This window comes from Notolepis coatsorum (assembly GCF_963971535.1).
Source record: "Notolepis coatsorum genome assembly, chromosome: 5".
NCBI lineage: Eukaryota > Metazoa > Chordata > Actinopteri > Aulopiformes > Paralepididae > Notolepis > Notolepis coatsorum.
In genome coordinates this window covers 158,958,216-158,982,737 of record NC_140169.1, presented here as the reverse complement: position 1 = coordinate 158,982,737, position 24,522 = coordinate 158,958,216, and the positions used below count along the sequence as shown (strand labels likewise).

General features: G+C 42.3%; 1 protein-coding gene across 1 annotated transcript in view; it reads left to right on the top strand.

Annotated features, from left to right (window-relative positions):
• Nucleotides 1-14,493, top strand: part of itga6a (integrin, alpha 6a) — a 139,096-nt gene extending 124,603 nt beyond the window's left edge. Inside the window, exons 22-26 of the mRNA XM_084314728.1 lie at nucleotides 1,942-2,058; nucleotides 9,630-9,728; nucleotides 11,947-12,072; nucleotides 12,599-12,712; nucleotides 14,325-14,493. Coding sequence (XP_084170854.1) covers nucleotides 1,942-2,058; nucleotides 9,630-9,728; nucleotides 11,947-12,072; nucleotides 12,599-12,706 — 450 coding nt within the window. The 3' untranslated portion in view covers nucleotides 12,707-12,712; nucleotides 14,325-14,493. The remainder of the gene's footprint in view (nucleotides 1-1,941; nucleotides 2,059-9,629; nucleotides 9,729-11,946; nucleotides 12,073-12,598; nucleotides 12,713-14,324) is intronic.
• The last annotated feature ends 10,029 nt before the right edge of the window (nucleotides 14,494-24,522 follow it).

Genomic DNA, 24,522 nt, shown 5'->3' with positions numbered 1-24,522 from the left:
TGTACATTGGAATACTGACAAAGCCATACTTGGTAATTTACTGTACAACTGGGTTAGGACATTTGTAGGGGCCAGTTTTGAATTGCAGTCTCCCTGTAGTGTTTTTGAAAGTGGGTAGTGATTCACATTCCTTTACAGCTTTGGGTAGGGCGTTCCACATTGATGTGGCATAATTGCGAAACGTGTTTAGTCCCTTGTTTGAGCCGAATCTGGGTTTAACATGATTTGTGGAGCTCCCTTTGGTGTTGTGATCGTGGTATTCACTGACCTTTGGGAAGTATTTTGACATGTACATGGGTACCTTGGTCACGTAGTGTATCTTGTAGACCAGGCCCATTGCAAGTTGCTGTACTTTCTCGTCTACTCTAAGCCATCCTAGGTTGTCAAAGTGGGCAGGGGTGAGGTGGGTTCTAGGAGTCAGGTCAAGCAGTAGTCTGACTAGCTTGTTTTGAGATGTTTGTAATTTGTTTTTTTAGTGCCTTTGAGGTGCTTTGGTACCATGAGGTGCAAGCATAGTCGTAGTACCCTTGAATGAGTGCTCCTGCCAGAGTCTTCAGGGTATTCTTGTTTACCAGGGAGGAGATCTGGTACAAAAATCGAGTTCGTTGGTTGACTTTTTTTATTACATTGGATGCCATCTTGTCACAGGAAAGATTAGCCTCTAGGATGGAACCCAGGTAGGTAATTTCATCTTTCCTTGTGACAATATTGTCACCCACTGTAACCGAGAAGCCGTCGGTCTTGCTGAGTTTGTTATTTGAACCGAAGAGAATGGACTCTGTTTTGCCCATGTGTAATGATAGTTTGTTGTCGGCGAGCCATATGCAGATTTTGCCTAGTTCCGAGCTGAGGGCTTTTTCAACTTGTAACTTGTTCTTGTCAGAGACCAGCAGGGCTGAGTCGTCAGCAAACAGGAACAAGTTGCAGTCACAAGCTGATGACATGTCATTTGCATAAATTAGGAATAATAGCGGTCCTAGTATGCTTCCTTGTGCAACACCACAGCTCACTGTGAGGGGGGGGGATAGGGTACTGTTTACCTCCACCATCTGTTCTCTCCCCTCCAGGTAGGATTGTATCCAGCTCACTGATAGACTATCAAAACCAATTGCTTTTAGCTTGTCAATCAGAATGGTGTGATTGACAGTGTCGAAGGCCTTTTGTAGGCCCAGCATGACCATGCCGCAGTATTTGCCCGCATCCACCTCTTGTTTGATGTGGTCGTTCAAATAGAGAAGGCATGTGTCAGTGGAGTTGGATGTTCTGAAGCCAGATTGGAATTCGTAGATTAGATTTTTTTCCGCGAGGTACTTTTCAATCTGTTCGTATACTATTTTTTCCATGACTTTCGAGATGGATGTAAGGATAGAAACAGGGCGGTAGTTGCCTGTGTCTAATTTGCTGCCCTTTTTGTGCAGGGGTGTTACTCTCGCAATTTGAAGTCCTTGGGGACGTGTCCCTGTTTTATGGAGAGGTTTATTATGTGTGTGATGACTTGGGTGATGGCGGCTGCTGAGTCTCTGAGGAATTTGGAGGGGATTTTGTCATGGCCAGTGGCCTTGTTAGGTTGGAGGGCGCTCAGTTTTTTGAGTACCTCATCTGTAGTTACCATTTCCAGTTTGAAGTCGTCTTTGTGGACGCCTAGGTTCTTAGCGTGATGAGCTGTGTCTTTGCCCATTTCCGCGTTGAACAGCCTGCAAACTACCTGGCGTTCTATCGCCATGCTCTAAGACAAACTCTAACCTTAACCAACTTCGAAAGAGTGCCTAAGCTTAACCAGTGTAGAAACTGACATCGGCCAATCAGAGAGCGTCTCCGAGAAATGCGGCTTGGTTTGGTAATCACGCCACCTCCCTATAGAAGAGATCTAGACGTTTCACCCATAGATATATATATATCTATGGTTTCACCTGTCATAACGACGCTCTCTCTTCTTCTCAGATGTGTGGCAATGGGTACGATGCTAAATGTGTGTTGCTGAAGTGCCCCCTACTGGGCCTGGACAGTAGGGCAACCATTTCGCTGAGATCTCGACTGTGGAACTCGACATTCCTGGAGGTGACGCGTTCAAGTGTTTAATGACTCGTTTACATTAAGATAAGATATGCAATACGATAAGATAATATTTAAATGATTACTACTGAGTATGTAATAGTAATAGTGCTAATCAGGAGCTCCTTGATCTTGGCCATATTCAGGTGTAGGTGGTTTTCCAAATATATTCCAAATGAAAAGTGTGCAGCACAAGTACAGTACAACTAAAAGAGGTTCTGGATTTACAGTTGTCAGGTTGCCCGAGCGGTCTAAGGCACCAGACTCCTGGTTAAAGGGATTTCTGGTCTCCGAATGTAGGTGTGGGTTCAAATCCCGCTTCTGACAATACTTTTCCAGAATTTCCCCAAGGGGATCAATAAAGGAATATCTTCTTACTATCTTAATAACTATCTTATTTTTCTTATCCAACCAGAGTGCAAATGTAACAGTAAAATGCAATAGTAATATAGAATGTACAGGTGATTAAATTGGGTATAGAATATATAAATGAGTACTACTAAGTATAGTGCTAATCAGATGTATGTACAGAGTTGTAGTATTAATATGTACAGTGACACAGGTATAAAGACACTATGATAGTACTGACCAGCAACTAGTAGGTAAGGGATATGTACAGGCAGGGCCGCCTGGGAGAAATGCAAGACCCTGTGCGAGATTTAACGCGAGGCCCCCCCCCCCCAAAGGTAAAAAAAAAATATATATATATATATATATATATATATTTTTTTTATACAGTCAACATATTCTTAAATAATAGCGCTGCCCGAGGCGGGGCATGATACAGTCAACATATAGCAAAAGAGAGAGCGAGAGAGAGCTCCCGTTCTACAGTCAATATACAGTGTACAGAGAGAGAGAGAGAGAGACACATTGGAAAGAAATTGAAATGCTATTTGGCCCTAAACAGAGAGTACACAGTGGCAGAATACCTGAGCACTGTGACTGAAGATCCTTGAGCACAGCCTAGCCATCGAGAAAGGCCGCCATAGGCAGACTGTGTGTGTTAGAAAGAGAGAGAGAGAGAGAGAACATGTGTGTTTGTCATGTGTGTGTGTGTTAGAGAGAGACTATAGCATGTATGAGAGATTCAAAAGGACAAAGATCAACACTTAAATCCAACAAGAAGAGGGTCTATACCAGAGAAACCAAAGCAGCAAGGAGCCAATGGCCGACATCAGCTAAATAGGCTAGCCAGGTACTGTGACACCAGGCCACGTGACACACAGCTTTGGCCAACGGCCCAACGCTACCCAAACGACCATTCACACACAGCACATGTCGTATCTCCAAATGTTGTGAAGTAGCATATGTTTTGCCTGGGAAAAAACATCGTTATTAACAAAACATTCGGGAGGGGAAGGAAGGAAGAGTGGGGTAATGTCATGACATCGTACCTGCACGAGGAACGCAGGGCGAAAGGCCGCAACACAGGTCTCCACGTTGACGAAAGGCCTCTCGCTGTCGGGACAAAGCTATGGCCAGAGCCTTGTCATGGTGCAGGCCCGACTACATCTTCTGTCAAAGATGATGTCGTAGTCAGAGTGCCAGGGCCTGCTATTCTCAAGGCTAACTGATAGCATCAAACGAACGTTCCCAGCTGACGCTAAACAGCTAACTGGCTAACAGTTAGCTCAATCAGGCACCTGGCTGTATGTAGTAGCCGCATAGCTTGCTTCTGCGTTAGCTAACAGCTAACAAGCTATGCGGCTACTGTCTACATACAGCCAGGTGCTCTCACCAGGCACACACAGTTAGCTACTAGTAGTACTATATATTAGCTAGTCGACCAGTTTGGCTCCAGAGAGAGAGAAAGATAGATAGGTCAGGTCCACGGCGGGTATATAATCATAGGTTGACTCACCATAACGCAGTATCAATGAATGCGGCGCGGCGGCGCCAATGGTAAAGTTGGAAGGAGACTTGGCCCACGGTGTAATTTTTTCTTCTTCTTCTTCTTCGAGTACTTTCCGGCAGACTGGACACCTTTCGGCGTATTGCTGCCTAACAGATTTATCTGCTCACAAGTTCTCTTCTCCTTTTTTTGAAAAGACATCCACTCGCCTCGCTCCTCTGAATAGCGCTGAATTAGATAATCCCTGTACCTCGTGTAGCCTTTAGCTAAGCTAGCTACTAGCCGACATCATCATGGCTATATCCCGACTGAACCACACGTTAGCACTCAATATTATAACGTAGCTAAAGCTAACTAGCTGTCCCTGTCTTTAGCTGGGATGGCTAGCCTGACTGAACTGTCTAACATGCAACAACTTTCATCTTCAGTCCATCTGCCGAACAATGTCCTCTTCATCTTGGCTGGCATAACCTCCAATGCTGCACGCGCGAAATAGTCAGACTCTACCTTACCTGTAACCCCTCCCCTCATTGAAACCAATTCTGCTGCAAGCCTCAGAGCTGCCTCCAATAGTGTATCTGCAGAGCCAATAGTGTATCTGCAGAGCCGCAGAGCCAGGAACAAGTCAGACACATTCTACAAACGTGTCTAATGTGAAATATATAAGCATATAAGCAAAACTAGATTTTAGGTCTGTGATGAAAAAGGGCCTCGCGGGAAGGGGGGCCTCGCAAAAAAAATTAAAAACCGCACTGCTCGCACACCCCCTGAGGCGGCCCTGTGTACAGGTATATAGTATCTACAGATATGCAAAAAGGATTATATGTACAGACAGGGCCGCCTCAGGGGGTGTGCGAGCAGTGCGGTCGCACAGGGCCTCGCGGGAAGGGGGGCCTCGCAAAAAAAAAAAAAATAATAAAAAAAAAAAATTATTAATTTTTTTTATTATTTTTTATTATTTTTTTTTTATTTTTTTTTTTATTTTTTTGCGAGGCCCCCCTTCCCGCGAGGCCCTTTTTCATCACAGACCTAAAATCTAGTTTTGCTTATATGCTTATATATTTCACATTAGACACGTTTGTAGAATGACTTGTTCCTGGGTCTGCACCTGGGTCACTATTGGAGCTCTGGTGCTCTGCAGCAGGCATTGGTTTCAATGAGGGGAGGGGTTACACTATTCTAAAGCGTCTGACTATTCCGCGCGGCGCGCGTGCAGCATTGGAGTTTATCCGAGCCAAGGTGAAGAGGACATCGTTCGGCAGATGGACTGAAGATGAAAGTTGTTGCATGTTAGACAGTTCAGTCAGGCTAGCCATCCCGGCTAAAGACAGGGACAGCTAGTTAGCTTTAGCTACGTTATAATATTGAGTGCTATCCCGTGTGGTTCAGTCGGGATAGCCATGATGCTGTCGCCGGCTAGTAGCTAGCTTAGCTAACGGCTAACTAACGTTAGCTAACCTATCCAGAGGAGCGAGGCGAGGCGAGTGGATGTCTTTTCAAAAGAAGCAATACGCCGAAAGGTGTCCAGTCTGCCGGAAAGTACTCGAAGAAGAAGAAGAAGAAATTACACCGTGGGGCCAAGAAAGTCTCCTTCCACGTTGATACTGCGTTATGGTGAGTGACCGTGAGTCAACATATGATTATATACCCGCCGTGGATCTGTCTTTCTCTCTCTGGAGCCTGGTCGACTAGCTAATACTACTAGTAGCTAACGCTAACGGTGTGTGCCTGGTGCTGGTGGTGAGAGCACCTGGCTGTATGCAGCTACATAGAGCCACGTGCCTGATTGAGCTAACTGTTAGCCAGACGCCATGTGTGGGCTGGCTGGCTGGCTGTCGGCCCACCACGTCCTCCCCACACCCAGTCTCCTCGGCCGGAGCCGTGGCCCCCCGTACTATACCAGGAGGGAGGGGTGGGGAGCGAAGGTGGAGGGAGGCGCGCTGAGGCCTTTCGTCAACGTGGAGACCTGTGTTGCGGCCTTTCGCCCTGCGCCCTCGTGCAGGTAACTAAGATTAATGAAAATGTCATGACATTACCCCACTCTTACTTCCTTCCCCTCCCGAATGTTTTGTTAATAACGATGTTTTTTTCCAGGCAAAACATATGCTACTTCACAACATTTGGAGATACGACATGTGCTGTGTGTGAATGGTGTAGCTTGTGTAGCTTGTGTAGCTTGTGTAGCGTTGGGCCATTGGCCAAAGCTGTGTGTGGCCTGGTGTCACAGAGTACCTGGCTAGCCTATTTAGCTGATGTCGGCCATTGGCTCCTTGCTTTGGTTTCTCTGGTATACCCTGCTCTTCTTGTTGGATTTAAGTGTTGATCTTTGTCCTTTTGAATCTGTCATACATGCTCTAGTCTCTAACACACACACACATGACAAACACACATGTTCTCTCTCTCTCTCTCTCTCTTTCTAACACACACAGTCTGCCTATGGCGGCCTTTCTCGATGGCTAGGCTGTGCTCAAGGATCTTCAGTCACAGTGCTCAGGTATTCTGCCACTGTGTACTCTCTGTTTAGGGCCAAATAGCATTTCAATTTCTTTCCAATGTGTCTCTCTCTCTCTCTCTCTCTCTCTCTCTTTTGATCTTTGTCCTTTTGAATCTGTCATACATGCTCTAGTCTCTCTCTAACACACACACACATGACAAACACATGTTCTCTCTCTCTCTCTCTCTGTACACTGTATATTGACTGTAGAACAGGAGCTCTCTCTCGCTCTCTCTTTTGCTATATGTTGACTGTATCATGCCCCGCCTCGGGCAGCGCTATTATTTAAGAATATGTTGACTGTATATATAAAAAAAAAAAAATATATATATATATATATATATATATATATATATATAATTTATTTATTTTTTTTTTTTTTTACCTTTGGGGGGGGGGGGGGGGGGGGGCCTCGCGTTAAATCTCGCACAGGGCCTCGCATTTCTCCCAGGCGGCCCTGTGTACAGACATGTAAGAATAAATATATATATACTGTATATAACAATATTGAACTTGCTATCATAGTTATATGGGTTATATGGTGTATATGTAGGTCTATAGAAGGATTATTATGCAGGTATGTACAGACAGCTGTAGATATATATATATGTAACGGTTGTGACAACGTCACCTCCAAACTTTGATGCGCCGAGTGGGAGTCGAACCCCGGTCTCCCACACCACGGGCAGCAACACAGACCGCTATACCAAGAGGTGAATTCACTTCTAATGGCGCTTTTCCACTGCATGGTACCTACTCTACTCTACTCTACTCGCTTTAGGTACCTGGTACTTGGTTCCTTTTCCACTGCAGGTACTAAAATAAAGTACTCAGTTTGTCTCCGTGTGGGGAGGCGGGGCTGCTGGTGTACAGCTGAGAGCTCCATAGCTCTGTGAGAGCTCCACCAGCATAGCTATGTCCGTGTCATGAGCTAGTAGGCGCAAGCCAGAGTAAAACACAGTTTTCAATCAATCAATCAATAACAACATTAACGAGACTCTCGTTGTGTCTATTCTGATAACGCTAACGTTACCTCTCATTGTGTCTATTCTACAAGCGTTAACGTTAGCTAGGCTGTCTATGCTAACGTTAGCATTAGGCTAACAAGCTGTAACGTTACCAGTCGCGTCTATTTGCTAACGTTAGCATTAGGTAATAACCGGTTTAAAATGGATGGTGATTACCTCACGTTGTGTCTATTCTATTAGCATTAACGTTACTCATACAAACAATCAATAGCGAGTTATATTGATCGCGCTATGTACGATAGCCATGCTAAAACGCTAGCACAACATAAGCCTTAACAAGTCAGCGATCTTTTTGCGAGACTAAACTCTCCGCTCGGTGGCAAATTGTGTTGACGTCGGTTTTGTTTAATCAATAAATGAGGCAGAATACACAGTGACTGTATTGTTTGTTTATTGAACTTGTGCCTGCTGCAACCATAATGAAATCCTATGCGAGACATTCAAGATGGCGGCTCTGTTTTTGTTCAGACTCTCTAAACAGTGACGCGTCTCTCTTCTGACCAATCAGTGGTCTGCAGTTTTTCACGTGACATTTATGGTACCAGTTCTACCCGCTTGGCTCGCGCTTGGAACCAGAGTCGAGCAGGGACTAAAAAAGTACCAGAAAAAGTACCTGGTACCAGGTAGTACCAGGTACTTTGGTAATGGAAAACCGAAAATACCGAGTAGAGTAGAGTAGTGTAGAGTAGGTACCATGCAGTGGAAAAGCGCCATAAGTAATGGGTCTATGCGTCTTTTGAGGATGTGAGAGTGAGTTTAACCCATAGCACCGCTACTCACCCCAGCACTTCTTGACTGCGCTTCACGATACCATCCGTTACATACGGTAAGAATAAATATATATACAGTATATACCGCATTATTGTACATGCTACCATACAGAGTTATATGGATTATATGGTGTATAAGTAGGTCTATAGAAGGATTATATGCAGGTATGTACAGACAGCTGTGGATATATATATATATATATATATATATATATATATATATATATATATATATATTAGAGCTGGGCCGTTAACGGCGTTAACGTGCTGCGTTAACGCTATACTAGTATCGCGCGATAATATAATTAACGCATTAATCTTAAAAAAAAAACCTTTATTTACCCAGGGTAGGTTCGCTGAGCACAGATGCTCTTTTTCAGGAACGCCCTGCTTCACATTCACACAGTTCCATTCACACCTGGGAGCTGCCCAGTACAACCACAGTTGACACCATTGGCCACTGAGCAACTCCACTGGAGCAGTTGATTCAAGCCATGTCACATAGTTCAAGTTTGAAATGATTCTTTCTGTTTTGCTCCTGAGAGTGCTAGATACTGTACTGTACTGGTAATATTATTTATTTGTGTTAACTTCTGAATAAAACAACTTATTAAACACAAGTACATCTTATTGAACATTATTTTGATATTTCATTACCAATTATCATAGCAAAACAGCTTTTTCAAACAGTCTGTAATGCATTTTGGAAACGGTAGATGGGCTCATGGTGTAATGGGCCACCTGGCCTGAGAAACATAAGGAGGAAAGAAAAAGTAAGGACTTACTTCTGGTCATTATTTGGGTAGAACACACATATTTTGAATGCCTTCGGCAGGTTTTTTTTTCTTCTTTTTAGCCATTTTAATCTAGATTAATCTAGATTAAATCCAGGATTGCAGATAGATTAATCTAGATTAAAAAAAATTATCTATGCCCACCTCTAATATATATATATATATATGGTAAGAATAAATATATATATACGGTATATACCACATTATTGTACATGCTACCATACAGAGTTATATGGATTATATGCTGGTGTATAAGTAGGTATATATGTAATGGATGGTACCGCGAAGCGCAGTCACGAAGGACTTCAGATGTTGTGAAGTGACTGGGGTGAGTAGCGGCGCTATATGGGTTAAACTCACTCTCACCCTCAAAAGACACACAGACACGTCACAAAGCAGTGAGTTCACCTCTTCGTATAGCGGTCTGTGCTGTTGCCCGCGGTGTGGGATAGACCCGGGTTCGAAACTCCCTCGGGGGAATCGAAGTTTACGGTGACGATGTGACAACCGTTACATATATATATAGAAGGATTATATGCAGGTATATTTCAGACAGATGTGCACGTTAAGCCTCATTAATAACATGTGGCCAACTCACTTAACTGACTTCCTAACTGACTGTTTCCCTCCGTGCAGAATTATGCCTCTTTTAACTACCTGGACATAATAGTGAAGGCGTCGCTCCGCCTCGACGCTCCGGCTGAGAACGTGGTGCTGAGAAACGCAGAGACTTCGGTAATTTCTTTATTTCTTTATTTCAGATCTGACATTAGTCACGGCCTCAGCAGCGACTACTCTTCCTGGGGTCTGGATACAAACATGTACAAATCAAACAAGAATAATCAATAAAACAACATAAAAAAACAAAACAAATATCAATAAAACACCAATAAAATATACAAACGAATATAGAACATTAAACAAAGCCAAAATCAGACATACAAACAAATATAGAACAATAACAAATATACAAACATAATAGAACAAATCAAATATCGATAAAACAACAAATATCAATAAAACAACAAACGGAGACATCTCAGAGAAAACTAAAGCGTGCTCAAAAAACAGCACAACATTCCATACTCTAATACTCCTCATAACCACTAGACAAAGACATTCCAAATCAACACATAACCCAAACACAAGAAACCATTCATTAGACACAGACAGGCACGTGCACACATAGAGCCCAAGGGGTGTTTGAGCACCTGCCCCTTTGAGCCTCGTAAAAAAGTGCCCTTTAAAAAATGTAAATAATATTTTATTTAAACTTTTTTACCGTTACGCATATAGACTGCCCTTCCAACTGAAAAATGTCAGGATAGAATCAAAATATTAGGTAAAGAGAGAGAGATGCCCCATATTCCATTGCAGTTTGCACGGCCTCCTCAGCGTGCCTCTCCGCGGACCTATATATTTTATGCATAGCGTGGGTGGTGGTGATGATGATGATGGTGATAGAAACCGCTGTGGCCCATACCGTTGAATGCTGGTATTACACTCACTGAGGGACACGAAGAAGTCAAGTCCGATGGGATTTGGGAATCTCAAATACAAATCGGGATTGGAATAAAAAATTCATTTATATTAAACAATACAGAATATACAGCACTTCTTGGGGTCTGTAGGGTAAGCACTTATTCCCTCCCCCCCTGAACATTTATGGAGATGTATGGGCCTTTTAAGTCAGTGATAAAAGTGTCTTTCAAGGATAAGTGAGCTCCTGCACTGATTATTATAGTTCAATATTTGATCACCAAAACCCCCCAAAAAGCATAAAAAGGGGGCCCCCCCCCGCCCGAAAAGGGCCCTTAAAAATCGGGCATGCGCGCTACTCGCGCTCGGTTAAAACATACACAGGTATAGTGCCCTTTTCAGCCTTTGAGCACCTGCCCCTCTAAAATCCTGTGCACATCCCTGGACACAGATTAGACCCAACCAAAATCGATCTCTTTCTGCATTACAGCCCCCGGTAAGACTAGAGACTCAACATTGGTCGTTATTTAGAATAGAATAGAATAGAAATACTTGAATCATCCCGAGGGAAATTTGGCACTACAAATCGCTCACAGTAAAAATTTAGGTAGACGGAACAAAGTCACGAATAAGAATATTTTTTTTTAAATAAGCCTAAGAATAAAGAATAAAATAAGCCTAAGAATAAAATAATAATAATAAAATACGGTCCGGGATTTACATTTCCTATGTTATGTATATACGTTCTAATATAAAATATACAGAAATCTACAGTAAGTGTACAGTAAGTGTAATATTTAACAATGTTGTTTTAAAAGTAAGAGTCCAGGAAGACGGTAACTGCCACTCTGTGCTCAGTGATGCAGTGAGGCACAGTGATGCGTTGTAAAGTCTGACGGCTGTCGGAATGAAGGACTTCCTTCATTCGCCTTAAAAGTATGACTTAATTTTAAACCTTTATATTTAAACTCGTGAGACACTGAGGTTTCCCTCATGTACAGCGATGACCAGCTTACGAGACGAGACAGAAGTTTCATCCACATAGGCTCAACAATATAAAATCAGTTACAAGTCGACAAAGTGGTTGTAGATCATACGTATATACTGATGCACTTAAAGTGGTTGTTTTTATATACAGCATACACATGTAATATAGTTGTAATATGTCAACAGGGCACACCTTTATGTGATATTCCTCTTATTGTGTCCCAATCTATAAATAAAGGTACAAAATAAATGCAAATAAATAAAATAAAATAAATCTATGTATAAATAGAATGTTGCTCATGTGATAATGTAGAACAGAAATAGAGAAAGAATAAAAAACATTTGTCTGTGTTTATAGATAGGTCTGGACTTCCTTGGATGCTGCACTGAGAACAGATGGACTATAGAAGCAGCTTGTTTGAGTGACGGAATCGTCGACGAATCAGGAATCATCATAACTCTTGTTTCTGCTTCTGGTTGGTCGCAGGTGAGAGTGACCGTGTTCCCGGAGAAGACGGTGGCCCAGTACGGTGGCGCCCCCTGGTGGATCATCCTGGTCGCTGTTCTTGCCGGGATCCTCATGTTGGCTCTGCTGGTGTTCCTGCTGTGGAAGGTAGAGAGAGAGGGGGGGGGGGGAGCGGGGGGGACGGGGGGGAGAGAGAGAGAGGGGGGGGGACGGGGGGGGGGAGAGAGAGAGGTGATGGGGGAGAGGGAGAGGGGGGGAGGGGGGAGAGAGAGAAAGCGGGGAGAGAGGAGAGAGGGGGGAGAGGGAGAGCACATCTTTTGTGTTCAGCCTCACAATGCTATTGGATAGTAAAATGTGTTTATAGGTCCCACATTCTGGCCTCTGAAGTTGCTCATGTCAATTTCATTTGGGCTTCACACAGGGTTAAGGACCAGCCAGTCACTAGAACGGGTTCCATAGTTTCCAAAATTCCAGAATTTGTGGGATGTGATGTGCTACGAAAAAGAACGGGGTCCTATTTGGGTCTAAAATTAAAGACAGACGTTGTACATTTACGTTTATTTGTTCACAGCGACTCTCATGTTTCCAGCCACAGTTTCCTTCAGATATTGTCTGTACTTCTTGTTTGTGTGATGATGTCACTGACCCCTCCTCGCCCCTCGCTCCCCCTCAGTGCGGTTTCTTCAAGAGACCCCCCAAGGACCAGTACGACGCCGCGTACCACAAGGCCGAGATCCACGTCCAGCCGTCCGACAAAGACAAACTCTCTACTGAGGCGTAAAAAAGGGTTTGTGCTCTCAGACGCAACCCCCGGGGTAAAACGCAGACGCCATGGCAACGTGGTGGACAACAACAACAGAGACTAACCCTCTTGCCGGTGCTCTGGGGCGGGGGGGGGGGGGGGGGGGACGCTTGACTGTCACATCGGCAGATGCTACGGGGCAGAACTCTAAATAGACACATACGGTACGAACGCCAGCCACACACACGGCGGTATGTCGTCTGGGATCGCGATTCTTTAAGATCTTATCTAGACAGACGAAGAAAAACTTTATTGAAAGGATGAAATAAATTTGGTGTCGGATAAGAAATCCATATAGATTTTTTTATATATATTAGCGATATAAATACGGGTATTTGTACAGTATTTTGTCTCAAGAGATCTGCACCTTTCCATAACTACAGGCATGACGTTTCCTTCCCTTCTTCAAACCCTCCGATCCTTTGTTTCAAACGTCCGCTGTCCTCTCTGTGCTTCGCGGGACCTTTTCTGTCTGCATTACTGCTTCGACCTGACTGCTCAAAATGTCATATCGTTACCTTGAATAACTCACTTCTCTCAAGCCAAGCATGTTCTAACATACTTTGCAAACGCTGTCCCGATTACATCGTCTGCAGTTCATGTTTATAACATGGGGGCGACAGTGGTTCAGCAGGTCCCTGGTTCGATTCCAGCTCTTCCTCGCAGCGCGTCGAAGTGTCCTTGAGCAAGACACTTAACCCCTAACTGCTCCCGACGAGCAGGTCGGCACCTCGCATGGTCGCCCTCTGTCATCGGTGTGTGAATGTGTGAGTGAACGGGTGAATGTGAGGCACAGGTTGTAAAGCGCTTTGGATAAAAGCTGTTATATAAATGCAGCCATTTATATCTGGCATGGGTTCATTCATGTTACAGTAAGTGTGACGCCATAACGTGTGATGCTTAAACTTGTGACGCCCTAACGTGTGATGCCCTAACGCTTGATGCCCTAACGTGTGATGCCCTAATGTGTGACGCCCTAACTTGTGACGCCCTAACTTGTGACGCCCTAACGTGTGATGCCCTAACTTGTGACACCCTAACGTGTGATGCCCTAACGTGTGATGCCCTAACGTGTGATTCCCTAATGCTTGATACCCTAACGTGTGATGCCCTAACTTGTGACACCCTAACGTGTGATGCCCTAACGTGTGATGTCCTAACGTGTGACGCCCTAACTTGTGACGCCCTAACGTGTGATGCCCTAACGTGTGATGCCCTAACTTGTGACGCCCTAACGTGTAACGCCCTAACGTGTGATGCCCTAACGCTTGATGCCCTAACGCTTGATGCCCTAACGTGTGATGCCCTAACTTATGACGCCCTAACGTGTGATGCCCTAACGTGTGACGCCCTAACTTGTGACGCCCTAACGTGTGATGCCCTAACGTGTGACGCCCTAACTTGTGACGCCCTAACGTGTGACGCCCTAACGTGTGATGCCCTAACGTGTGACGCCCTAACGTGTGATGCCCTAACGTGTGACGCCCTAACGTGTGACGCCCTAACTTGTGACGCACTAACGTGTGACGGTGTGTTTGTGTGTGTGTGTGTGTGTGTGTGTGTGACGGTGTGTGTGTGTGTGTGTTTTCCCCTCCAGTGTGGATTCTTCCAGCGCTCCAAGTACGTCGTGGACAGCGTTCCCAGATACCACGCCGTTCGGATCAGGAAGGAGTCCCGCGATTGTAAACACGGAAAACCCAAGTTTGACTCTTTTGAAGGGAAGCACTGGATGACGTCTTGGAGCGAGAACGAGAGCTTCTCCTGAGACATTTACCCCGAGACACGTCTTCACAGAGGAATCTGGAGACATGATGAGACGTGTCTTCACAGAAGGACAGGGGTCCCACTTTTTTTCCCCATCTAAATGTTGATAAGTCACAAACCATTTGATCCCGTTTCTATTTTTATTGAATTTTTTTTGGTTGTTCAATGAGCTTTGTGAACATAACGTTCAGTGTTTTCTTTTTTTGGGGGTTTGTTTCATTTGTAGATAATTTCGTGCTCGTTTTGGATCGATTTATGTTCATGTCGCTGAATCTCCGCAATGTATAGATGGTAAAAATGTTGTATGTTTTGTATATATTTGAATACTTAAGCACACTGTATATTTATTTTTTATTCGTGAAAACAAGATTTTACATTCAGCCAAAGAGTTTTCTTTTTCTCTGCTGCTTCTGAGCGGAGCAAGGGCACGCTGGACACACGCTGGACTGTTTTCAGGAGCTGCACAATTGCACTACAAGTAACTACAGGGTGTATCGATCACTTAGTGACCATTCCCTTCATGTTGTCAGGTGTACCGTTCACTTGTGATCCTGAATAATCGGAAAGAGGCAGAACAACAGGAAATACTCTGTAGAAACAGTTGTGTAAAAGATTTCTTTTTAAGTGAAATCCTGAAAAAACCTGGAAGACCTTCAGCCTTGTTGAAATGATCCCTCTATGACATAACCATTTTATTTTAGGGGGGAAAGAAACGTTTCACAAAATGTTTTGAGAGCTTGTGGGTCCCTGATAATATATCAATCATAACCCCCCTCCCCCCACACACACTAAACAGATATTGGTCTCAGGGTAGCACTGTGCTACGAGGTACTAAAACACCAAGGTTTTCAACCCCCTAATGTTGCTAATGTCTGCAACAATGTTGTGTTGAGGCAATGAATGAAAAAACACAGTTTTAGTCAATAAAAAAAAACAAAAAAATAACATTTAAACTATCAAATATGCACATTAGCATATATTTTTTCCACCAAGTTATTTCAATTTAAACGTGTAGAAATTTGATATTTATCTCATCGTTCGCTGACCCACGTCACATGTGGCTTTGCTTCCTGAAAGGACGGCTCCACCCCCTGGTTCTATTAGACAAAGACATGTCTGGTAACATTATTAAAATAATAATAATAATAATAATAATAATAATAATAATAATAATAATAATAATAATAATAATAATAATAATAATAATAATAATAATAATAATAATAATAATAATAATAATAATAATAATAATAATAATAATAATAATAATAATAATAATAATAATAAAGGGGGCCAAAATGTGGTTTGTTGCCTCAGGACAACAGTATGTCATATAGAGGGTTATAATAAATTGATTTCACACGGGTTAAGGTCCACCAACCCCTTCACAGCCTCAAAAGACAGCAAACACAATTAAAAACTCATATTTACATGTCGTCCAGCGTTAGTCATTTTGACAAAGACCTCAGTCAATCAACCAGAGAATGAACATTTGGTTTACATTTGGATCAGATCAACCTTTAAGGTTCTCTTGCTTTGTGTACAGTATCAGTCATCAACCTCTCAATATGAACTTTTGTTTTTTTTTTTTTTATCTGCGCTGCTAAGCCTGCTTCTCGCCCGGGTAGCAACGCATTTGTTAGCTTTGGTTAGCAACTACTATTCCATGTGTTTGTCCGCTCGGTGGGACTTCAATGTGATTGAAGCGATAGAAAGTTAGTATTCTATCTTTTTGGGGTCTGCGTTCTTGAGGGAAAAAAGAGAGAAAAGCATCCACTGAAACAAAAACCACGCGCTCCCCTGGAGAGACACCCTAACGCTGAAGAGAAGTCACGTGACTTCAAGTTTCAAGTTCTGTTTAGTCAGTTGTCACATATAAGGTACATGTACAGTACAGTGGAATGCTTGGACTACGTTTGTTTACCAAAGATTTTAAGTGTTATTAGTGAAATTGCCAAATTTCCCTCGGGATGATTAAAGTATTTCTATTCTATTCTATTCTAAATATGAGTTCATAATCTCGGCGCATCCCGGCGGAAGCCGGATGAATTTGATGCGAGGAGATAACGTGTCATGAAGACGGTGTCATGCATGTTTGTAGTCCTAAAACAGAGGAGACCCGGGGCTTTCAATGGACATTGAAATTTCATAAAACTACACAACCCAGCTCATGCCCGTCTGGCGTGAAATAATCTTTTAACGTAATTTTTTTGTGATTATGTCTCACAGGTCGAGAAAACCTGAACGTTATTGCAATAAAATAAAAAAATAAAATAAAAAAGTTTGTTTCTTTACCTTTCTGTGAACGTCTAGGGAAAAAACACGTCTCAATCAGAGTACTCAAATGTAACTACTGTATTTATTTAATTCACTGATTTAATTCACGGTATTTGCTGCCCTGTCAGGGGCGCCTGGTGGTACTAAATCCAGATTGAACTCTGCCATTGGAAAGAGGAGATTTGGCCCGATCCATAGATGTATGACTTGGCCATAATAAGGTAATTTATAGTCCTGATTATTATATATTCTATATAATAATGGCAAAATTCAGTACTGTATCTACAAAAAAACCTGTAAATCATCTGCTGTTTATTAATTTGCTTAGATTTCTTGTACACTTGATCTCAAGAAGGTGCTGAATTGGCCTGGTCAATGTTAGCATGGGGTTATTCACCATCAAAGATGAAAATAATTATAATAATTAAGAAAAATATGATATTCTCATTTGGTTCATTACAATTTACTCAAGCATAGTAAGAGACACAATCTGACACTGGGAATACATTCCATGAGATCCATAGATGTCCCTAGATACCAAGAACATGCAAATAGCCCTTGTAGAGGTGGAGCAATCTTCAATTTACTTTTAGGCACATTTTCTGAAGATATGGCTAGGGCTTAAGAAGAGATTAAACAGTATTTAGTGTTAGTTAACGGATACATGATTTCAACTTTACAATTACAACATTAACATCTTTATAAACAATTTGATAATACACATTAAAGCTGAAATAATTTTCTGACCACTAGAGGGCAGAAAGGACCCACTATAAACAAGGTGAAAATGGTCAATTGAGAACATTAAAAACCTCACCTACAAACAATACTATTCTGAGACCACATGAGGACTCAATGAGACCTTCTGATATGACTGAGGTGGTCATAAGAAGTTTGACCATTGTTACTTAGGATCAAGTTGGCAAATGGTCTAAAAAGGTGTCAGTTCAGCGTGTTGTCGACTGTTTTACCTGCACATACATTCCATGGCAGGGACGCGTGAATACTTTGGGCAGCCGAAGAGTGCTTCCGAGTTTTGCGCTCTGATTGGCCAGGTCATGTGACATGTGCGCCAATCGTGGGACAGCAAGTTCTGCGCCTATTTCCGGGTCTAACAGCCTGCAAACTACCTGTCGTTCTATTGCCATGCTCTAAGACAAACTCTAACCTTAACCAACTTCGAAAGAGTGCCTAAGCTTAACCGTTGGAATCAGGGCAGGCGTTCTATCGCCATGCTCTAAGACAAACTCTAATATTAACCGACTTCGAACGAGCGCCTAAGGCTAACCAGTGTAGAAACTTGCGGTCCCACGATTGGGCGTACATCTCACATGACCAGAAATGACCTGGCCAATCAGAGACGCGGAAACACTCTTCGGCTGCCCAAAGTATTCAGGCGGCAGGGACGTGCACAGGACTTTAGAGGGGCAGGTGCTCAAAGGCTGAAAAGGGCACTATACCTGTGTGTCTTTTAACCGAGCGTGCATAGCGCGCACATATGCTTTTTGGGGGGTTTTGGTGATCAAATATTGAATATTGAACTATAATAATCAGTGCAGGAGCTCACTTATCCTGAAAGACACTTTTATCACTGACTTAAAAGGCCCATACATCTCCATAAATGTTCAGGGGGAGGGAATAAGTGCTTACCCTACAGACCCCAAGAAGTGCTGTATATTCTGTATTGTTTAATATAAATGCCTTTTTTATTCCAATCCCGATTTGTATTTGAGATTCCCAAATCCCATCGGACTTGACTTCTTCGTGTCCCTCAGTGAGTGTAATACCAGCATTCAACTGTATGCGCCACAGCGGTTTCTATCACCATCATCACCACCCACGCTATGCATAAAATATATACTGTAGGTCCGCGGAGAGGCCCGCTGAGGAGGCCGTGCAAACTGCAATGGAATATGGGGCATCTCTCTCTCTTTACCTAATATTTTGATTCTATCCTGACACTTTTCAGTTGGAAGGGCAGTCTATATGCGTAACGGTAAAAAAAAAAAAAATTTTATGAGGCTCAAAAGGGCAGGTGCTCAAGCACCCCTTGGGCTCTATGTGTGCACGTGCCTGTTCCATGGACTTTCTGTTCTGCGAAGAACCAAGACAGGGTTATTTGGTGCTATTTCATGTCTGATTGGTAGGCATGCTATTAAAGTGGGAAGCTGCACTTTACAATTAACTCAATTGAGTGGTATAGTATGCCATCATGTGACTGTATTATGTTTTCTTATGATTCTGTGTTACATTTCATATGTGGATAATCTTTCGCAAAGTAGTTTGAGCTACTTTAATTAAATACAATTAAATTGGATGAAAAATAGGTTATGTTAAAGAAGTGGTGGTGTGTGGTCCAATTCTGCTGCTCTGATTAAAGGTTAGGTTATGTTAAAGTGGTATGTGGTCCAGTTATGCTGCTGCTCTCATTACGTCCTCTTGAAGTGGACACGCTTCAAATGTGAAAGTATAATCTTCAAGCTTTGATTCTCCTCTCTGGGAGCTCAACTGGGGTTGTTGCAGTTGATGCTGTGATGTCATGTTGTGATGTGAACAGTAGGGGGACCTGTAGGGTGGTGGGTGTGAGTTCAGAGCAGAACTTATGCTGGCTGAGTAAGACAGGTCCAGTAGACCTAGAAGACCAAACATATTATACAGTATTTTCTAAACGATATAAAAACTAAATAATTACTCCAGCTTACCCCACAGTGGTGGAAAGTATTTTTAAGTACTGTACTTAAGTACAATTTCGAGCTATACTTGTACTTTTTAGGGAATGTAATGGGAATTATTAAAGGACAAACGATGAGCCGTTTACATTAATCATTCTGAGTCACGTTTGATAATGATAAGGTTTATTTAACAAATAATAATAGAAAAGTGATTAACAAATAATAATAGGAAAGTAATTTACAGATAATAATAGAAAGGTGATTTAAATAATATAGAAACGTAATTTCCACGTGGCCACGTTGAAAGGGCAGTCACAAAGCCAGAGGCAGGTATGTCACCATTAGCGTTTGGCTGAGGACTGACCCAGAACGCTGTCCACATGCCTGTCAAATACACAGTTTCCAGACATAACAATATATCAGATATGATGACTTAAGGTAAGCAGAATGGTTTTCTCAGAAACTAGAAACAGACAACAACTCTGTTATGACTAAGATGTTAAAGAGACATGCACACATTAACCAGTGTAATGGGAATTCTCTAACCTTGGGTTATGGCTGGGCTTTATAACAGAATACTCTGTGTGTCCTTTAAAGAGACACACACACATTACGCAGATCCTAGTGTAACAGTCTGTAAAATGATAAAACCATAATGACATGATAATATTTCCACGACAGTTACTTTATACTTTTACTCCACTACATTTCAAAGGTAATATTGTACCGTTTATTCCAATACATTTATCTGAACCCATCAGTTACCAGTTACTTTGAAGAAAAGGATTTTGCATAGAAGACATGGTCAAAATCTTATAATGATTACATATTACACTAATTTATCTCAATATCGTCGGAAAAAAAGCAAAACGAGTATTTCGGGGGTACTGTCTCCCTTAAAATGTTGCGCAGTGATTGATTGAATCAAAACTTTATTAACAGATTGCAGAATGGGTACAATACAGTACGGTTCAATACACACAATTGTTAAGGGGTTGCAGACCAGAGAAAGACTTTCGTCTTGTTTACATCAGGGACAGGGTCCCCCACAGGGGTGCAGTCGTAATATAATATCAGAACTGCCTGTACGCTGTTTAAATGACGCCACGTGCACGCGCACTCCCTCGCGTGCGCACAGAACAGATGACTATTATGCATAAATAGTAGGAAACATGTTTGTATAGGAAATTACTAGTTTTAGTTTAGTTTTTGTAAATATTGCCTTGAAATAGAGAAGCTGAAAAAGGTAGCAGGATGTAGCCTTCAATATATAAAGAAATTATATTGTCAACAGATATGGTTGAAAAACAAACAATGTTTTAAATGTAATTGTAGATACAATATTGTAGTTACAATTTCTTTAATTGAATTAACTTAAACTAGAAAAGTAAATACAAACTAAATTAACAATGTAACTTACAGTTTACAGTTTCCTTCTGAAGCACAACGAAATGTCTCATACTTACAGTCGGGACCATTTGGTTCCCCCACCAATTGGTACAGGGCTTGTATTTTGGTTTTGCACTTCTCTTTCTTTGTTATGCTATTGGTATCCTATTATTATGCAAAGACTAGGTGATAGATAAGTGTACTTGGCGCACGGCGCGACGAGTCAAGTGAAAGTTGTGAATGCATTTTTGTGTGCACGCGCATGCACATCCGTGCACGTACTTCTGCTCAGAAAACTGCACCACTGGTCCCCCATTTTCAATTCATAATGAATTGTAAGTAAGGGTGCAATTAGCACCATGCAATCCATTCTTTGTGGATCTAGCCGTGTCATTGTCATTGAGCATCCTGATGGCCTGGGGATAGAAGCTCCTCCCCATTACAAATATTGTAATGTTCTGGGGTTTTGTGTGTCGCTCTAGTTGTATGGTCTTAGGGGCACCACTGTTATGTTGTCTTCAGTATGCATTTGATAGAGTACAGGAGCAGCTCTGTCAACTGCAACTTGTTCTAAATGCAGAAAAAACAAAACTTATGTTTTTTACTAATTCTAGAACAGTAAGATCAACATTGTCTGATAAAATTGTTACCAGAGATGGTCAACAAATTGAGTTGGTATCTACTTTTAAATACCTAGGATATTTTTTATTGATGACCACTTGTCTTTTAAAGCATATATCCATTATGTTGCAAAGAAGCTGAAGCTTTTACTCGGATTTTATTTTAGAAAATAAGTCTTGCTTTTCTTTTGGTGTGAAACGGAAACTGGTGGAGTCTACCTTTCTACCTGTGATTGATTATGGTGATGTGTTATATGAACGCCTCTGCTCACTGAGTGATTATGGTGATGTGTTATACTATGAACGCCTCTGCTCACTGAGTGATGATGGTGATGTGTTATATATGAACGCCTCTGCTCACTGTGAGTGATGATGGTGATGTGTTATATGAACGCCTCTGCTCACTGAGTGATGATGGTGATGTGTTATATATGAACGCCTCTGCTCACTGTGAGTGATGATGGTGATGTGTTATATATGAACGCCTCTGCTCACTGTGAGTGATGATGGTGATGTGTTATATATGAACGCCTCTGCTGCTCACTGAGTGATAATGGTGATGTGTTATATATGAACGCCTCTGCTCACTGTGAGTGATGATGGTGATGTGTTATATATGAACGCCTCTGCTCACTGTGAGTGATGATGGTGATGTGTTATATATGAACGCCTCTGCTCACTGAGTGATGATGGTGATGTGTTATATATGAACGCCTCTGCTCACTGTGAGTGATGATGGTGATGTGTTATATATGAACGCCTATGCTCACTGTGAGTGATGATGGTGATGTGTTATATATGAACGCCTCTGCTCACTGAGTGATTATGGTGATGTGTTATATATGAACGCCTCTGCTCACTGTGAGTGATGATGGTGATGTGTTATATATGAACGCCTCTGCTCACTGTGAGTGATGATGGTGATGTGTTATATATGAACGCCTCTGCTCACTGTGAGTGATGATGGTGATGTGTTATATATGAACGCCTCTGCTCACTGAGTGATGATGGTGATGTGTTATATATGAACGCCTCTGCTCACTGTGAGTGATGATGGTGATGTGTTATATATGAACGCCTCTGCTAACTGTGAGTGATGATGGTGATGTGTTATATATTTATGAACTCCTCTGCTCACTGTGAGTGATGATGGTGATGTGTTATATATGAACGCCTCTGCTCACTGTGAGTGATTATGGTGATGTGTTATATATGAACGCCTCTGCTCACTGAGTAATTATGGTGATGTGTTATATATGAACGCCTCTGCTCACAGTCTCCACATGCTGGATAGCGTGTATCATGGGGCTCTGAGATTTATTACAAACTGTGGATCTCGTACTCACCATTGTGTATTATATTCTAACGTGAACTGGACTTCCTCGTGTGCACGTCGGCTCAGCCATTGGTACATTTTGATTTACAAGGCCATTCTTGGTTTGGTTCCGATTTATTTATCGTCTCTTTTAAAGTTGAATGGTGGAAATTACAATCTCCGTTCGAAGGATTGTATGCACTTTGCTGTTCCCAATGTCCGAACAGAAATGGGAAAGAAAGCTTTTAGGAGCTGGCATCCATGAGCCTGATGATGGCCTGTGGGTAGAAACTGTTTGCCAGTCTCGTAGTTCTGGCTTTCAGACTCCTGAATCGCCTGCCTGATGGCAGGAGGTTGAAGAGTCTGTGTTGGGGGTGTGTACTGTCCTTAATTATGTTATGTGCTCTCCTGGTGGCCCTGGTAGAGTAAATGTCCTGTAGTGAGAGGAAGGCTGCTCCAGAGATGTACTGAGCAGTTTTAATCACTCGCTGGAGTGCCTTCCTGTCCTTAGCAGTGCAGTTTCCATACCAGACCGTGATTGAGCTGGTAAGGACACTCTCAACCGTACTTCTATAGAAGTTGCTCAGTTCAAACTTCTTATTAGGACGATAGCAACTCATCCTCTTCAGACTCTCTACTGTGATCTTCACAGCTCCCTCAGAGCCATATGTCTCCAGTGGGCCTAGCGGTTGTTATGGAAATTATTAAAGGACAAAGGATGAGCCGTTTTGTATAATAATTCTGAGTCGTTATTAAAAATAGAACATAGTTTATTTCACTGTGGCCACAATGAAAGATCAGTTTACAGACAGATACATCATGTTCACACACAAGCGTCTGACCACAAAGTGACAAAAAGCTCTGGTCAGACACATTAATACACAATTGCAAGACGTAACATTAGACATTCAGATATGACTGAAAGTATAAACAAAATGTGCCCCAGTTAGGGAATCAATAACAAGACCTTGTTATGGCCTGGCTAGGGAGTGAAAATATGACCTTGGTACCTTGGAGTCATTTAAAGAGACATACACACTGTAGCCTAGTTGTCTGGGCATTATTGAACCAAGTCAAGGTGTACAAAGACAGAATATGTATTTTAACATAGATCTATAATGACATGATAATATTGCCACGACAGGGTGCACCGATATATCGGTCGGGTATCGGCCGTTAACACTTTGAAAGCCAGCCACGCTTTTTGTCGTTAGTTCATGCCGACCTTTGAGTGCCCGCCAATGCTATATAGCATTTGTTTGTCATATTTCTTTTTATTGGCGATTTTAATTCATATTTCATCAATCGAGCCTCAGGTTAGTGTTGCAGACTCTCTCTGAGCTCAATTGGGAAGATACCGCCCCCTATCGTCTCTCCCTGTGTAACTGCACCCCATTACTTTAGACTGACGAAGGGGGGGGGGGGGGGGGGGGGGGGGGGGCAGTTTCCTCATTTTACTTTTCCGTCAAGGCCAACTGAAGAGACCAAGTGATCGCCGGCCATCAGAACAGCGTGGATTATGTATTTACAGTACCCAACACTGTAATCAATAAGCATGATCGGAATGGCGATCAGGAATTGGAATAATCTTTTTGGATAACATCTGATCTGAGGTAAGGAATTTATTTTACCAGTCTTGGGATAATCAGAGCTATTTTCACCTATATATCAGCGTTTGCCCTATGTGTGTGTGTGTGTGTGTGTGTGTGTGTGTGTGGCTGCGAGCGATCAGGAAATGAGATAATCGATATTTCAGCC